Source organism: Entamoeba invadens, assembly GCF_000330505.1.
Source record: "Entamoeba invadens IP1 unplaced genomic scaffold scaff_1105074726711, whole genome shotgun sequence".
NCBI lineage: Eukaryota > Evosea > Mastigamoebida > Endamoebidae > Entamoeba > Entamoeba invadens.
The window spans coordinates 681,963-696,772 of NW_004443648.1; the positions used below are offsets into that span (position 1 = coordinate 681,963).

At 34.0% G+C, this 14,810-nt stretch overlaps 7 protein-coding genes across 7 annotated transcripts; 5 read left to right on the forward strand and 2 right to left on the reverse strand.

Annotated features, from left to right (window-relative positions):
* Positions 1-758: 758 nt before the first annotated feature.
* EIN_057110 (hypothetical protein) lies at positions 759-1,688 on the forward strand (the record flags this gene model as incomplete). Its single annotated transcript, XM_004260049.1, has 1 exon — positions 759-1,688. One exon carries the CDS (start codon positions 759-761, stop codon positions 1,686-1,688), a length of 930 nt encoding a protein of 309 aa, XP_004260097.1.
* A 1,155-nt stretch (positions 1,689-2,843) lies between these two features.
* Positions 2,844-3,398, forward strand: EIN_057120 (hypothetical protein; the record flags this gene model as incomplete). Its single annotated transcript, XM_004260050.1, has 1 exon — positions 2,844-3,398. One exon carries the CDS (start codon positions 2,844-2,846, stop codon positions 3,396-3,398), a length of 555 nt encoding a protein of 184 aa, XP_004260098.1.
* A 173-nt stretch (positions 3,399-3,571) lies between these two features.
* EIN_057130 (hypothetical protein) lies at positions 3,572-4,140 on the forward strand (the record flags this gene model as incomplete). The annotated part of the gene is made up of 2 exons (XM_004260051.1): positions 3,572-3,968; positions 4,028-4,140. 2 exons carry the CDS (start codon positions 3,572-3,574, stop codon positions 4,138-4,140), a joined length of 510 nt encoding a protein of 169 aa, XP_004260099.1.
* Positions 4,141-4,629: 489 nt separating this feature from the next.
* EIN_057140 (hypothetical protein) lies at positions 4,630-5,079 on the forward strand (the record flags this gene model as incomplete). The annotated part of the gene is made up of 1 exon (XM_004260052.1): positions 4,630-5,079. One exon carries the CDS (start codon positions 4,630-4,632, stop codon positions 5,077-5,079), a length of 450 nt encoding a protein of 149 aa, XP_004260100.1.
* Positions 5,080-5,868: 789 nt separating this feature from the next.
* On the forward strand, positions 5,869-9,075 carry EIN_057150 (glycerol-3-phosphate dehydrogenase, putative; the record flags this gene model as incomplete). Its single annotated transcript, XM_004260053.1, has 1 exon — positions 5,869-9,075. One exon carries the CDS (start codon positions 5,869-5,871, stop codon positions 9,073-9,075), a length of 3,207 nt encoding a protein of 1,068 aa, XP_004260101.1.
* Positions 9,076-10,947: 1,872 nt separating this feature from the next.
* On the reverse strand, positions 10,948-11,478 carry EIN_057160 (hypothetical protein; the record flags this gene model as incomplete). The annotated part of the gene is made up of 1 exon (XM_004260054.1): positions 10,948-11,478. One exon carries the CDS (start codon positions 11,476-11,478, stop codon positions 10,948-10,950), a length of 531 nt encoding a protein of 176 aa, XP_004260102.1.
* Positions 11,479-13,862: 2,384 nt separating this feature from the next.
* Positions 13,863-14,807, reverse strand: EIN_057170 (hypothetical protein; the record flags this gene model as incomplete). The annotated part of the gene is made up of 1 exon (XM_004260055.1): positions 13,863-14,807. One exon carries the CDS (start codon positions 14,805-14,807, stop codon positions 13,863-13,865), a length of 945 nt encoding a protein of 314 aa, XP_004260103.1.
* Positions 14,808-14,810: the final 3 nt, after the last annotated feature.

Below are 14,810 nucleotides of genomic sequence, written 5' to 3' on the forward strand. Positions count from 1 at the left end.
AAATTAACTACTTCTGTCCCAAATTAACCCCCTTTATCACCCGACTATAATATTATTATTATAAATACTACTTTTTATAATTTCAAATGTTATATTATAAAACACAAGTTTTTTTATTAATTTTATAATATGAAACTACTCAAAAGTCTTTTTTACTTCGATATATTTCAACGTTTTAAGAATTATCAGCGAAAAAAAGTCCGTTAAATATCTTTCTTATTTAGTCATTGATGCAAGTTGGCAATATTCCATTTGAGAGTTGAAAAGACCAAAAATAGTATTTTAATTCCCTGACACATTTTTTCTTTTTTTTTACTTCTGTTTGTTTTGAATTCCTGTTCTTGTAACAATCACCAGCTTAAAATCGGTTCAATTTCTTTTTTTTTATTTCATTGTTCATCTCAAACCAGAATCCATAAAATTTGTCTTTTTCTATTTTTCCATAACTCAGATCCCGATACTATTTTTTAATTATTGGCACAAAAAACCTCGTGGATTTCAACTGGTTTATCCTCTGATAACAACTTCCTTTATTTTTAAGACAAGAAAAGACGTTGAGATGGTTTTGAGTGACTCATTTTCATAAGGAAGAAATGATACGAAACAGTACACCTTTATTACCACTAAGTTACCACATGTCTTTGCATGACTAATAAACTAGTAATAACTAAACAATAAGTATATAATAAGTATAAATATACATTTCCAAACGAGTTGAATGCCAAGAGTATTTTCGCTGATCTTGTAATGCTTCATTAATGTTACCTCTTCAAAACGAGCTTATCCACCCCGAGGAGAGTTCCATCGTAACACTTTCTATGGACAAATCAGACGCTAATCGGTTGCGCGCAACATACGTAACAAACTCAGACAAATTAACAAATCACCTTCACTTACTTCAATACTCTTCCGAGTTGAATACTTTGATATTGGCCGATCCCCAAGCCTTAAAAAAGTCGCCGTTTCCATTGACTGACGTTCATTTTCTTCCAAAGTGGTTTTCATTGGACTCACTCATATGCGCGGGTGATGGGCTATCGGTGTGTTATGTTGATGAGGCCGATAGAAATTTGACAGTAATTGATGGGTTCTCGATCGAACAATCATTCACAAAACAACCCGCGCTTGGCATTGAACCGTTCCTCTCGAAGAGCAAAAAAGCGATTTCGTGGCATTTGAATGGAGACGTTGTAGTGTGGGAGATCGGCGAGAAAACAGCGGAGGTGTCGGAGCAACACTTTGAGGTGGTCAGCGACGCGAAAGCGATTTTTGAAGAGGAGAATTGTTTTGTCGTTGCAACTAACGAGGGGGTACATGTGGTCGATACGAGGAGTTCGAAAGGGAGTAAGATATATACTGCAGATATGCCATTCATTGCAACGAACACTCAAGACCCCAATAAAGTTGCTGTTGCGAACGAGAATTCTGTGAACATAGTCGATCTAAGAATGGACAAGAAGAAAGAGACGACGTTCAAAACTAAAGGCGAAATTAATGATATTTGTTGGGAACTGCCACATATAGCAATAGCCACAAATGAAGGCGCACTTCTATGGAACCCAGAAAAGTCAAATACAATCATGGAGTATCAATCGGAAAACCCATTTGTAGCTATCGACTGTGCAAATGGAAATGGACAGTGGTCTGTTGTGGCTTCAGAACATTCAGTCTTGTTTTTGCATCTATAGAACGTGAAATGATTAGTACTGTGTTTGTAGGGGTTAGTCATATGGAGAGTAAGCAATCAATTTTTACGTTTTCTTCTTTCATTGTGAATCTTCAGTCTTTTTGTATTTGTTCTTTTTATTAAATATTATTAAATATTTTACTCATTGTTTTATGCAATTATAATGTATTAAAATTTTACTTTATTGTTATTAATAAGTCATTAACAAAAGTATAATAAAAGGTAACTATAAACATAAAATTATAAATATTATTATGAATATAAAAGTCGTATTTTTAAATATAGACTGGCAAAAATTCAATTTATCCAGGTAGTAAAAATATCATTATTTATTAATAAAAATACCAATAAAAATAGTAATTATCGAAAAAGTATTTTTTAATTAATTCCTTCTTATTTGTACTACAATGATTTAATTAAATTAAATTACATTTGACTGTCTTTTAATATCTTGAAAAGAAAAATCTGCATCTGATCTTCCCAAAATTACAATCATTATAATCATCGAAAAACACAAAAATAACAATTAAAAAAGATTAGAATAATTCGTCCAAAAGTACATGAAAATGAAATATTATTTTTAATATTTTTATTAAATAACAAAATCACAAATAAATTATAATAAGTTTCATAATGGACGTTTTCTGACACTTTTAAGTCTGTTAATTTATGACAATCAAAAATAATTTGTCAATTTATTTTACCAAAAAAAACCGGCTATAAGTTTAAAAAGTTTTTAATATTTTACTAACATTTTTTATTTGTTTTTTTAGAGTTTTTCTGCCGAATTACTTTTCAATTTTAAAAAAATGAAAAGAAAATACACAATCCCAAGTACAATTGTACAAAAAAAAACAAAAAGATGTGAAAAAAACGAGAGCTAGCAAAAATACCTTTTTGGTACCAATTTTTAATAGTCGAATGAACTTTGTGTATTGTTTCTATTGCAGCTCTTTTTGTTACATTTAATCGGGGAAACACTGTAGTACTTCCCAGATTTCAAGTGTGTAAAAATAACAAGAGAAATAAATTACACAGCTAATATTTTGTATGAAGAACATCAATGAATAAACAACGGTAGAAAAGTCTATTAACCTCGTTTTAAGAGTCAAATATTGCTCAATAATTATAAGAGTGCACACCAACTTAAAACCCAATGCGTTGCACATCAATGAAGAAAACTACACTGGACACATACTCTCTAATGATTGTTTCCAAGTATTTCAATTCACCAAGTGATTACATAAATGCAATGTTGACTTCAAAGAAGCACACGATACTCTTCACAAGATTTCACTATAACCCAATTGAAGAAACTTTCTTATTTAAAAAACTCGAAACGCAACACGTCTACTCGAGGAGTAGTACATTGATCCCTCATAAATTTCAATACAAAGTGTGGTATTCAGTGACTTACCAAGAGACTTATAATAAAGTCGAGAATATAGAATATATGAATGTGGAATACACCAATACGGATGTACGTCTCTATGGTGTTGACATCCCTAAATGTGAAAGAGTCCGTTCCGTGGCTCTGAAGTGTTTCTGTGAATGCAACTACATCACCTCACTTACCCTCCCAGAAGGCATTTTGAACATTTCCGAATCCGCTTTTATGAATTGTCGAGAGCTCCAAGAGGTGGTCTTGCCAGACACTCTCATTTCTATTGGTAAAACGGCATTTTCTTTTTGCGGGAAACTTTCAAGATGACTTTGCCGCAGTCGTTAAGAACGATTGGGGAAAAAGCGTTCAATTTTTGTTGTTCATTGACTTCAATTGAAATTCCATATAACACCTCTGACATAGGAAGGTACTGCTTCGCACAGTGCACGACACTCAAAAACGTGAATTTCAATGTGCTTCTCAACAAAATACCAGACGGAATGTTTTATGGGTGTTGTGGACTCAAATCATTGGACTTCCCACAGTCCGTCGAGGAAGTCGGAGATGAGGCTTTTGCTTTTTGTCGCAATTTGGAGAGAGTGGTATTGCCTAAAACAACACAACGACTGAGACAAAGTGTGTTTTACTGGTGCGACCATCTGAAGAGTGTGTCTGCACCTTCGGAGAACTTGACAATAGGAAATTGTTGTTTCTTTCGATGCACTGACCTCAATGGGTTGGATATAAAAGGAAAAGTGCTGAATGTTGGAGCGCATGCGTTTAAAGAGTGTTCGAGTTTATATGTATTGAGTGGAATTTCAGACATCACCGAGTTCGGTTTTATGTGCTTTGTGGGGTGTCAAAGACTTCAGAAGTTCAAAGAAGCACCACCAAGATGTTGGTGATTGGGGATGTAATTCTATGTTGTTTATTGTATCAATTCAAAATAAAAAAAGTAAGTAAAGATAATTGTTCTGTTAATAATATAAAGTGGATCAGATTTTTGGAAAGATTGTCGCCACGAGAAAATGACTCTTCGGAATACAGAGATAATCATCACTTCCACTAGTTTATGAGTTGAGTTCTTATTAAAAAAAAGTATTAAAGATCAATTATTAATTTCTAATGTATTAACTATTAATGTATAATTCAAAATAATAAAAATAAATTTATTATTTTTTTTTGGTTGTTTTACAATTAGTTGTTTATTAGCTTATAATTTTTATAATTGAGAAGTTCAATAAAATAAAAATTTGAAAAAAAATGTGAATCTGTAGAGTCTGTCTGTTGTCTTTTTTTATGCTAATTGATTATCATTGTTAAACTATAAATTAAAGTTTATATTTCATTTTTTAAAAAAATATTATTGAAAACTATAGTTAAATAGTACTTAAATTAATATTAAAATGATCAAAAACCATAAAAGAGTCTTCTTCTGTTGTTGGTAGGAAAGATGGTAGGATTTCTATTTCAATGCGAAATACCTTTCTATCAAAAACAGCAACTTTGACGCAAAGGACACCTATATAAGACAATTGAAAATCAACCATAATATCAGATGAAACAAATACTCTTTGTAGCACTCATTTGCTCTGCACTTGCGTTCAGAGGAAGACATGAGAAGCCAATTGAAGACTCACAAGTCCCAGAAGGTTCAATAGCACCACCCGAGTTCCCACATGATGACCACAACCACGGTCCTCACTTCCCACATCCGCCACACGTGCCTTGTGAAGATGGAAGTGAGTCTTGTGACTCAACCATCCCACCACCTTTCCCACCAAAAGACGGTTCAGATGTGCCATTTGGTTCAGAAGTCCCACACTTCCCACCACACCATCCACATGATGACAACTCAACTGCTCCTTTTGAAGGATCAATGGACTCTCGTGTCCCTGCACCTTTTCCATTTGGTCCAAAACATCCAGAACACAACAACCACATTCAGAAGGACCCAAGAGAAAACAAACCAAGACGTGTTGTTCAACAAATGAAAGCAAGGTTCTAAAACATTTCATTTTTATCTGTTTTTAATAAAAAATGAATTTATCACATTACAATACACTAACTATGGACTTCTAGTGGGTCGATTATAGACATTTTTATATTCATACTCCAAGTTATTACTATGATCAACACACAATACAATTATCTTCAAAATAATCAATTAAATAATAAAAAGAAACTATAAATGTTAATTAAATTATTTTTGTTACGACTTCTTGTTTTATGGTTTTATATCCCCGCCATTACATGCCGGAATTCATACATTTATAGTAAATATTTATTAATAATATTATTATTAATACAATTCATTATTAAATAAATGCTAATGTTATAATATATAGTACAAAAAAAAAAGAAACAAAAATAGAAAGTACGAACGTTCCAAAAAATCGTTGAAAAAGAGTTGAATTCCAAAACAACGTTTAGAAAAAAAATATAACGGAAATAAACCAGCAAAAAATCCATTATGAAAATCGCATTTATTCCAAAACATATTCCGCTATAAATTCGAAACCGCCAGACTTACAAGGAAGGTGCAACCTTTTTCAACGCTCTTTACAACTTATGAAAACCCTGAAATGCAAATCTCCAAAGTTTGGTTTTTTTGAGTTAATCAACAATAGTATAACAACTAGAAATGAAACCATTGGAGAAGTCAAACAGTTAATAAAAAACGACGAATTAAGAAAAAGCAAATAATTCTACCAAAAAAAGAAATCGAAGATTCTTGCCACATGTCATATGCATATAAAGATGACACTGAACTGATGTCTCCATTCAAGTCGAAGTAATGTCAACATATGATGTCGTAATTATTGGAGCGGGGTGCGTTGGTGCCTTTGCTGCATTGGAATTCTCCAAGTACAAGAACCTCAAGGTTGCTTTGCTTGAGAAAGCAAGAGATGTCTCCACTGGAGCTACTTCTGCCAACTCTGGTATTTGCCACTGTGGTATTGATACCACTTTAGAAACTCTTAAGGGAAGACTTGTAGTCAGAGGTAACACTCTCATTCACGAGTTGCACGAGAAGCTCAACTTTGGTATGACCAACTGCGGTGAGTTGATGGTAGCCAAGTCTGAGGAAGAAGTGCCTCATTTGAACAAGTACATGGACATTGCTAAGACTAAAAACGTGCCAGTTGAACTTTGGGACTATGAAAGAGTTCATAAGGAAGAACCAAACCTTGGCGAAAACATTAAAGCTGCTATCTGGTGCCCAACTACTGCTGTAGTCGATCCATATGAAATGACAATTGCTGCTGCTTTAACTGCTAAAGCCAATGGTGTTCATGTCTACACATCCACAGCTGTATCTGCTATTAAGAAGATTGATGCTGGTTATGAAGTCACTGCTGCCAATGGAAAGACTTTCATTGCTAAAGTTGTCATCAACTCATCTGGTGTCTTTGCTTCCGATGTCTCCAACATGTTGTACCAAGCCGACTTCCATATCACTGCAAGAAAGGGTGAGGAGTATTTACTCGACAAGAAGTTGAAAGGAATAGTGAAGAGTGTGATCTTCCCATGCCCAACTGGTGTCACCAAAGGTACTTTGATTATCCCAACAGTCGATGGCACAGTCATGGTCGGTCCAAATGCAGACAACCAAGACTCGTACACTGAGACTTCTACTACTGGCGCTGCTATGAACAAGATCTTTGATTTGGCAAAACAATTAGTTCCAACTATTAATAACATGGACGTCATCTCCGCATTTGCTGGACTCAGACCAGCTATTGTTGAGAATAACAACGATTTCATTATTAGAGAGAATGAGAAGTTCCCAGGCTTCATCGAAGCCGTCGGTGTCCAATCCCCAGGGTTGACTGCATCTCCAGCCATTGCCGAGTACATTAAGGGGATCTTTGAAGAGTCTGTCAAGAAGAACCACCCAGAACTTAAGCTTGAGAATAACACTGAATTCAAATACGTCCCACTCTCTACTAAATTCAGAAATATGAACGACGCTGAAAGAGCTGAAGCCGCCGCTAAAGACGCTGCTTATTCTAAGATCGTCTGTGTCTGTGAACAAGTCACTGAAGGTGATGTCAATGCTGCTGTTGATGAAGGAGCAAGAACTATTGATGCTGTTAAATTGAGAACTAGAGCTGGTATGGGGAGATGCCAAGGGTCTTACTGCACTCCACGTGTCATGGAGATTCTCTCAAAGAGACTTGGGATCCCAATGACTTCTGTTTCCAAGAGCATCTGTGGCTCTGAAATTGCGCCGTATGCTATTGGAAAGGAAGAGAAACAAGTATGTGGTGACAATGAGTATCCTGCTTGGGAATCAGTACCAAAGCCACATGTTGCTAAGCCGACCAATGATGTTGCTTGTGAAAGAAAGGAATTTGATATTGTAGTAGTTGGTGGAGGACCTTCTGGTCTTGCTGCTGCTAAAGCTGCACTTGACACAAACAAGAGTCTTAAAGTAGCAGTTATTGAAAGAATGGACAGAGTCGGTGGTGTCTTGTTGCAATGCATTCACTCTGGATTTGGTCTTGGAAGATACGGAGAAGAACTTTCCGGCCCAGAGTATGCCTATAGACTCGGTGAAGAAGCCAAAGCTGCTGGAGCCGTCTGTTTAGTCAACACATATGTCACTGATGTTGAGAATACCAATGATGAGTATCTTATTAAGGCTGTAGTCTATGGTACTTCCCCCGTCCAGATTCATGCCAAGAAGTGCATCTTCACTGTTGGGTGCAGAGAAAGAAGCAGATTTGGTATTAAGATTGCTGGTACAAGATGTGCTGGTGTCTTAACAGCTGGTCTTGCACAAGCCTTAGTGAACTACAAAGGGATTCTTCCAGGCAAGAGAGTCGTGATTCAAGGTTCTGGTGATATTGGACTTATCATGGCAAGAAGAATGACACTTGAAGGCGCTAAAGTACTTGGTGTCTATGAAATCTGCCCAAAGATCTGTGGTCTTCAGAGAAACGTCGTCCAGTGCTGCAATGACTTTGGTATCCCAATCACACTTTCTACTGTGGTGAATAGAATCAATGGAGCCCCACACTTGACCTCAGTCACTATGACTAAAGTCGATGCCAGATTTACACCAATTCCAGGCTCTGAATTTGACGTTGAATGCGACTGCTTGTTGCTTTCAGTTGGTCTTATTCCACAACCAGACTTGACTGTTCAAGCTGGACACAACGTTGGATTGAATCCAAGAACTCGTGGACCATTGGTCGATGGTTTCAGATGTGTCGAAAAGGGAATTTACGCTGCTGGCAATCAATTGCATGTCCATGATCTTGCTGATGAAGCTTCTAATGAAGGAGCTATTGCTGGTGAAGCTGCTGCTTTGTCCATTGGAGGCGAGAAGGAGACATTGAAAGTTATTCCAGCCAAGGAGTTACTCTACTGTGTTCCAGATAGAGTCTGTGTTGTTGAACAAAAGCAAAAACTTTCATTCAGATTTAAGGAGGACTTTGGAAGCGCGACAGTCACTGCTAAAGTTGGTGATGTCGAGGTAGGAAAAAGTGAGATTGAACACGCTCTTCCAGCTGAAATGGGTCATGTTTGGGTCGATGCTCACGCTTGCAAATCTGGCGAACAAGTCACTTTGTATGTTGAGGCACATCCACATGAGGTTGTTGCCGCACAGACTGAAGGCGAGTTGGTCAAACACATGAACTGCATTGTGTGCCCAAGAGGTTGCCCAATTGAAGTCAAGATCGACACTAAGACCAATCAAATCACTTCCGTTAAAGGAAACTCATGCCCAAGAGGTGATGCTTATGTCAGACAAGAACATATTGAGCCATTCAGAGTCTTCTCAACTTCTATGCCAGTTGCTGGTGGAGTGTTGGATAGAGTCCCATGCAAATTAACTAAGCCAGTCCCAAGATCAAAGATTATGGAAGTCATGGCACAAATCCATGCTCATGAAGCTATTAAGGCTCCTATTACTAAGGGACAAGTCCTTATGAAGATTCCAAAAATGACTGATATCGTTGCTTGCTACCCAGTCAACGTACTCGAAGAATAATTATAACACTTTTAACTCAAACTTTTGGTTAACTTTTTGTATTAAAATAGTATAGTTTATTAAAAATAATTTGGTTTAACCTTTTTAAATTAGAATCTTCAAGTCTTATAAAATGTATTATTTTTATTAAACATAAGTAAAGTGACTTCCCCAAGGTGTGCAAGTTAAAATTTTTAGTCTTTTTTACAGGGAAAGGGCGTGCAAGACTAAATTTTAATTGAAAAACATTTTATTGAAAATGTTATTCGTTTCCAAATTGTTTCAAAAAACACACAACCCTTTGGTGCTTGAATTAATAAACTACAAAAAGCAAATTAAATTATAAAAATTGGGTAATGGTTTGTCTATGTGTTTAATGTAAAAACTGTTTTGTTTCAAGACGTGAATAAGTGTCGATGTCTCTTGTGTTAGCGTAATTCAAAGCGACAAGAAGAAAGTGTAATAAACATTATGTTTTTCTCTGTGCCATTTTATAGCATACAATAACAAATAGTCTGTTTAATAGGTGCAGTTCATTGTTACAAATCGATGTGCACTGTTGTCCAGAACTGGTCCTTCGATAATTTCCATTGGGTCGCTTTCCCGAAATTGTTGCTTAATTAATTGTATTCGAAGTGTGAAAGTTAAAAATTGCAACGTCACAAGGTGTGCAAGTTAAAGTATAATTTAGTAATAACTTCGAAATTATAATTAATAATTAAACTAAAAATAATCTTTTTTTTCAAAATTTCAAAAAATTAATGATTCTATTTTTTTAATAAAAAAATTATAAATGAACTATACCTTAACTTGCACACCTTTAAACTAACTTGCACACCTTGGGAAGTCACTTTAATATGAAATAATTTTGAATAAAAATTGTGGTTTTGGGATATTTTTTGTCAATAAAATGTGTCAAATAACTAAATTTTTTTGTTTATTTTTTTATTTGTTTTTTATTAAAAAAAACAAATCTTAATGATTTGCAACAATCTATTTTTAATCTTATCTGGTATTGTTTTATTTTTATTGTTTAATTATTTAAATCATTATTTTACAGAATCAAGTTGATTATTATTTTTGAATTTATTTCCAATTTTAATTCAGTTTTATTTGATGACAGTTTAAATGATTTGTACAATGATAATCTTAGTAAGTATTAATTACATTCATATATCTTATTTGAAAAACAGTTGTTAACAAATTGACATCGTTTTGAACTGTGTTAAATTCACAAAGACTTTAAAATAATTATAAAAATCTTGGATACATTTTATCATGGTAATAATTATCGAACTAAATTGAAAATGTATAAATGACATTCAAATGATAAGTGTAAAAGCTCTGTCCAACTTAAACTTCTTTGTTGATTTCTGTTGACAACTATAAACAAGCTGTAGATTTGTTAACCGCAATTTTTTTTCCATCTCAAACATAATATGTCTTCTTTACTATAAAAAATATAATTTGTAAAGAAAGAACTTAAAAGGGAACTATATCAAAAATGCTCCCAAAATAGTTGCGCACATAAAATGCACCCAAAAATTAAAAAAGTTTTTTATTCATTTTCCCGATTTTATTCATAAGAAACAACACATTTTTTTTCAATAAAGAAACCCTAAAACGAAAAACGCTTACGATTTCGAAAGGTATATTTATGATGAACTGCTAAATAAACTCCGCTCATCAACTATATATGGCAAAGCAAAAATGGTGCCTTTTGTTTTAATTAAGCGGGCAAAATATGAATAGTATAACCAAGTTCAGATTGCATCAGAAGAGTTAAATAAGTATAATATGAAAATGAACATTTTGTAGTAAAAACTTGAATGAAAAAGAGGTGAGTCAAACTTGACCAAAAGGCAATAAAAGAATGATTTACAAAAGATGGAGTTAATGAGACTTTATTTTTAGTATTGCTGATTTGAGTTGATTCGAGAGGGAAAAATGTCGTGAGTATTTATCCCTGATTGCGTCGATTTGTCGATCGATCATATCAACGTCGAAGAACGTATCTTCCGAGAAGTATTCTCTCATGAAGTTAAAGACGTCTTTACTGATCGACGCGCATTTGTCATTCACCCAGTGAGCATTATCTGTTTTCATTTTCTTGACTACAAGTGAGAACGAGCTTTTGGTGTTGTTGACTTTGTCTCTGATTTGTGTTGGTGATTTGTAGAGGTGAAAGACATCGATCAAAGTTTGGGTTGTATTCTTGAAGAAGACGTTCAACGCAATTTTCTTTCGATCGTACAACTGCCACTTTTTGTACGTCAACATGAGGTAGATAGTGATTTCATCATTCCATTGTTTATTAAGTGGGGCGGTTCGTTCGGAGGAATCTTCGAGTGACTGTGATGAAGTTGCAGAGTAGATGATAGTGTAGTTCTCTGTTGGGACTGTTGTGAATGCTGAAAGGGACATGTGGTGGTCTTATGGTTTTTAGTTCGCTTTTTATACCGTCCGCAACTGTACGCATACTCGTCTAATTTTAAATTGATAAATTACCCCAAATCTTTTTCCTTTCTTTTTTGATTTGAGACTGTCTGTATTTTTAGTCGGATTTATCCCATTTTAATGTATTGTTTTACTACGTTGTTATAGTAAAATGTATTAATGTTATTAATACGAAATCTATTTCCAAACCAACTCTTTTTTTTATTTTGAATGAATCAATGTATTTTTAGATTCTCTTTGTCTGATTGGGAAGTGAAATGGTATATCCGATAAAAGTTGCCCATTCTTTTCTTATCCCGTTATTTTGTACAAGAAAATATCACACTTACTCCTAAAATAATCGGAATAAAAACTCTGTTCACCATCTAGTTTCTTTGACCTTCCTTATCCATTTTATTTATTTCTTTTTAAAATTCATGGTATTAAATTAACGCGGTATCGCCTGGATTTGTAGAGAATTTTTTGCTAACAAATCGTGACTTCGTAAATTCTTTCCTCAGAACTTGTAATAGCAAAATTACCCCAAATATTGGAATTTTTTTTAAAAAGAATAAACATTGTAATTGATACGATCTTTTTGATCCAATGCCCATTCCTCGGCGTTTCCGTTATTTTTTTCTCGTTTTTGATTATTTGCAAATCAAAGTGTTAAAAACGCCAAATGTGCTTTCTCAATAATTAAAATACCAATAATAATGCTGTTATGAGAATCATAACAGCATTATCATTATAATGATGATCAAACTTTGCCTTTTGCCTTTCAAAAAAAAGTTTGTATACTTTAAAGAATCATAATATTATAGTTTTAAAACCAAACAAAAATGTTATTGAAGGTAAAGATTATATATTTAGATAAAAATGAGGGTAATATGAAGATTGTACTTGACTAAAAGTACCACCTAATTGAAATAGTTTTTTCATTTAATTATTTATTTTTGTTTTCTTTTCAAATCATACATTTTTAAAATATAAAGTTGCTGAATTTGTCTTTTTGTGCCTAGATCATTGAATGGGAAAATAGTCGGGCTAAGTCCTGAAAAGTTCTTTTAAACACGCTTAACAGAGTAAAAATGCTGCCAATTAGACAAAATTATTCTTTGAATTTCAGTAATCAGTATATATTTAATATAATTAAACAGCTGTGAACCATTCATTTTGTTAAATTAAACTTAAGACTATATCCACTTCTGATTACATAAAAGTTTCATAACTGATTACGATTAACCCCCATCTATTTCAAAAATACAAGTCCGAAATTATAAAGCACATTTTTGAAATATATTTAGTTGTTTGAATTTTTGTTAAAAGTTGTTTGGAGGGTAACTCCTTGTATTTTGTATGTCTACATTGTTGGTTAAAAAACACACATAGTTGTTTTTTACTTCCAAACTAAGATGTTGCGCCACTACATTTTAAAATTTATTATCAATTATTATTCTTACAAGAAGTAAGACTTTAAACATGTAAAAATACAATAGTTCAAACCAGATTTTGATGTCGACTTTTTGTTATGAAATAAGTATTATAATAATACAAACAATTACTCCCAGTTCCTATTAACTCCAAGAAACTATGCTCTTCACTGAAGAATCATCAGTCTTCAAATCAATAAAATCATTTTCCAACAATGAATAATGTGTTTAAAAAATGGTATTTTTTTATATTTATTAACAGCCTTTGCATCAATAAGTAAATAATAAATTCACGTCACCTTACAATTACAACCAAGTTTAGTTAAAAATGGTGAACTATTTTAAATGAAAAGTTTAAAAGTTATATCATTTTTAATCAAATTCTTGTTGATGAAATTGCTTTTAGAGTGAGCGGAGTTTAAAAAGGGTAATATATCCTTTTATGTAAAAAGGTCATAATACCATATTTACTTTTACTTGTTTTTTTTATTTCGTTATTTTCCTTATTATCAGTTTCGCCAGTAAAATCAAAGTATCTTCATTATAAAAAATTACTCCCATAGAGACTGAAAACACAGGAAAGAAACTGAAAATATTTAAATTAATAATAAAACAAGTTTTAAGTGCATATTACTTTTATCTCACCTTATTTTCAGCCAAAAATGAAATCGTCGCACCTTTGCCCCATCCTTTGTTTTTACTGGTGCAATTCCGTTTTTTCAACTTGTTTCTTTATAATGGCCTTCTCAAAGGGTAATACGGATTTTGAGGTCAAGTTAACGTTGTGTGTTGAGGAAAATCTGGATAACAAGAATTGCTTTTAGTGAGCAAACGTGACAAATATGGAGGTGTTACAAGTGACCAAGAGCATGTTCTTTGAACGGAACAAAAGTGACCAAAATAGTAAATTAATTGAACACACAAAAGCCCGAAAACATCTCACAGCAACACATTTACATACAAAAACTCGACACCAACAGAACTGGTCATTTCAATAAGAATTGGCGATATCAAATCTGAGCTTGTCGATTGCTCTATCTTTCCATCCTTTTTCGACAAGAGGAGGGTAGGACTTTTGGAAAAGAGTGACCGCAGTGAAAAGCAGAAGTCGCAATTATTTGGCAATTGCCACTTCTCTGTTGGGACAATGTCACTTTGTGTGAAAAATCCAAAAATCGAGTTGTGCTGATTTCGCACCAAGCAAAGGACGCCCGTGTTTTTGGGCACTTTAATTGTACTGGAAATGTTCTTGTCACGTTTATAAATAAGCTCAAAGTGAGTTGTATGCGTCCATTCCTCTATTTTTGATATCTCAAAAAGAGTCAAAACGTTACCGAAGACATTCCGTTTCACCAACGCCTTCACACTCTTCTCTTCAACAGACTTTTGCACTCTCCGATATTCCTCGTTCTTCCCTATCACCTTCTCACAGTAACTTATAACCGCATTTTGACTTTCGACTGTTTCTTTCATTTCATCGTAATTGAAAAGTAACTCCGTGTAACTCTTATTACTACACTGAAGAGCTACCCATATCGACTCTTGTGCACTCTTCAATTCTTTAATTTCTAAATCCTTTTTATTTCTTTCCGATTGATGAAACTTGTGCGCTTCAGTCTCAGAAGATTCGCTTTGTTTTCGCGAGTGTTTGTCAGTCTTTTCACTCACTGTATCGCTCCGTCGTGGAAAGTCGGAAAGTAAAATCTTTGAGCAAAGGTTGACGACTATTTGTGTTGTGGTGGTAAACTCTCTCATAAAGTCGTCCTGGACAACTCTCACATTCTCTATGAACCTTTGAGGAAGCTCTCCCAAACTACTTAGAAGAAGATTAAGTTTGTCGCTTAGATTCCGGGCATATTCCAAATCACCTTCTTCCCAACTCATTTG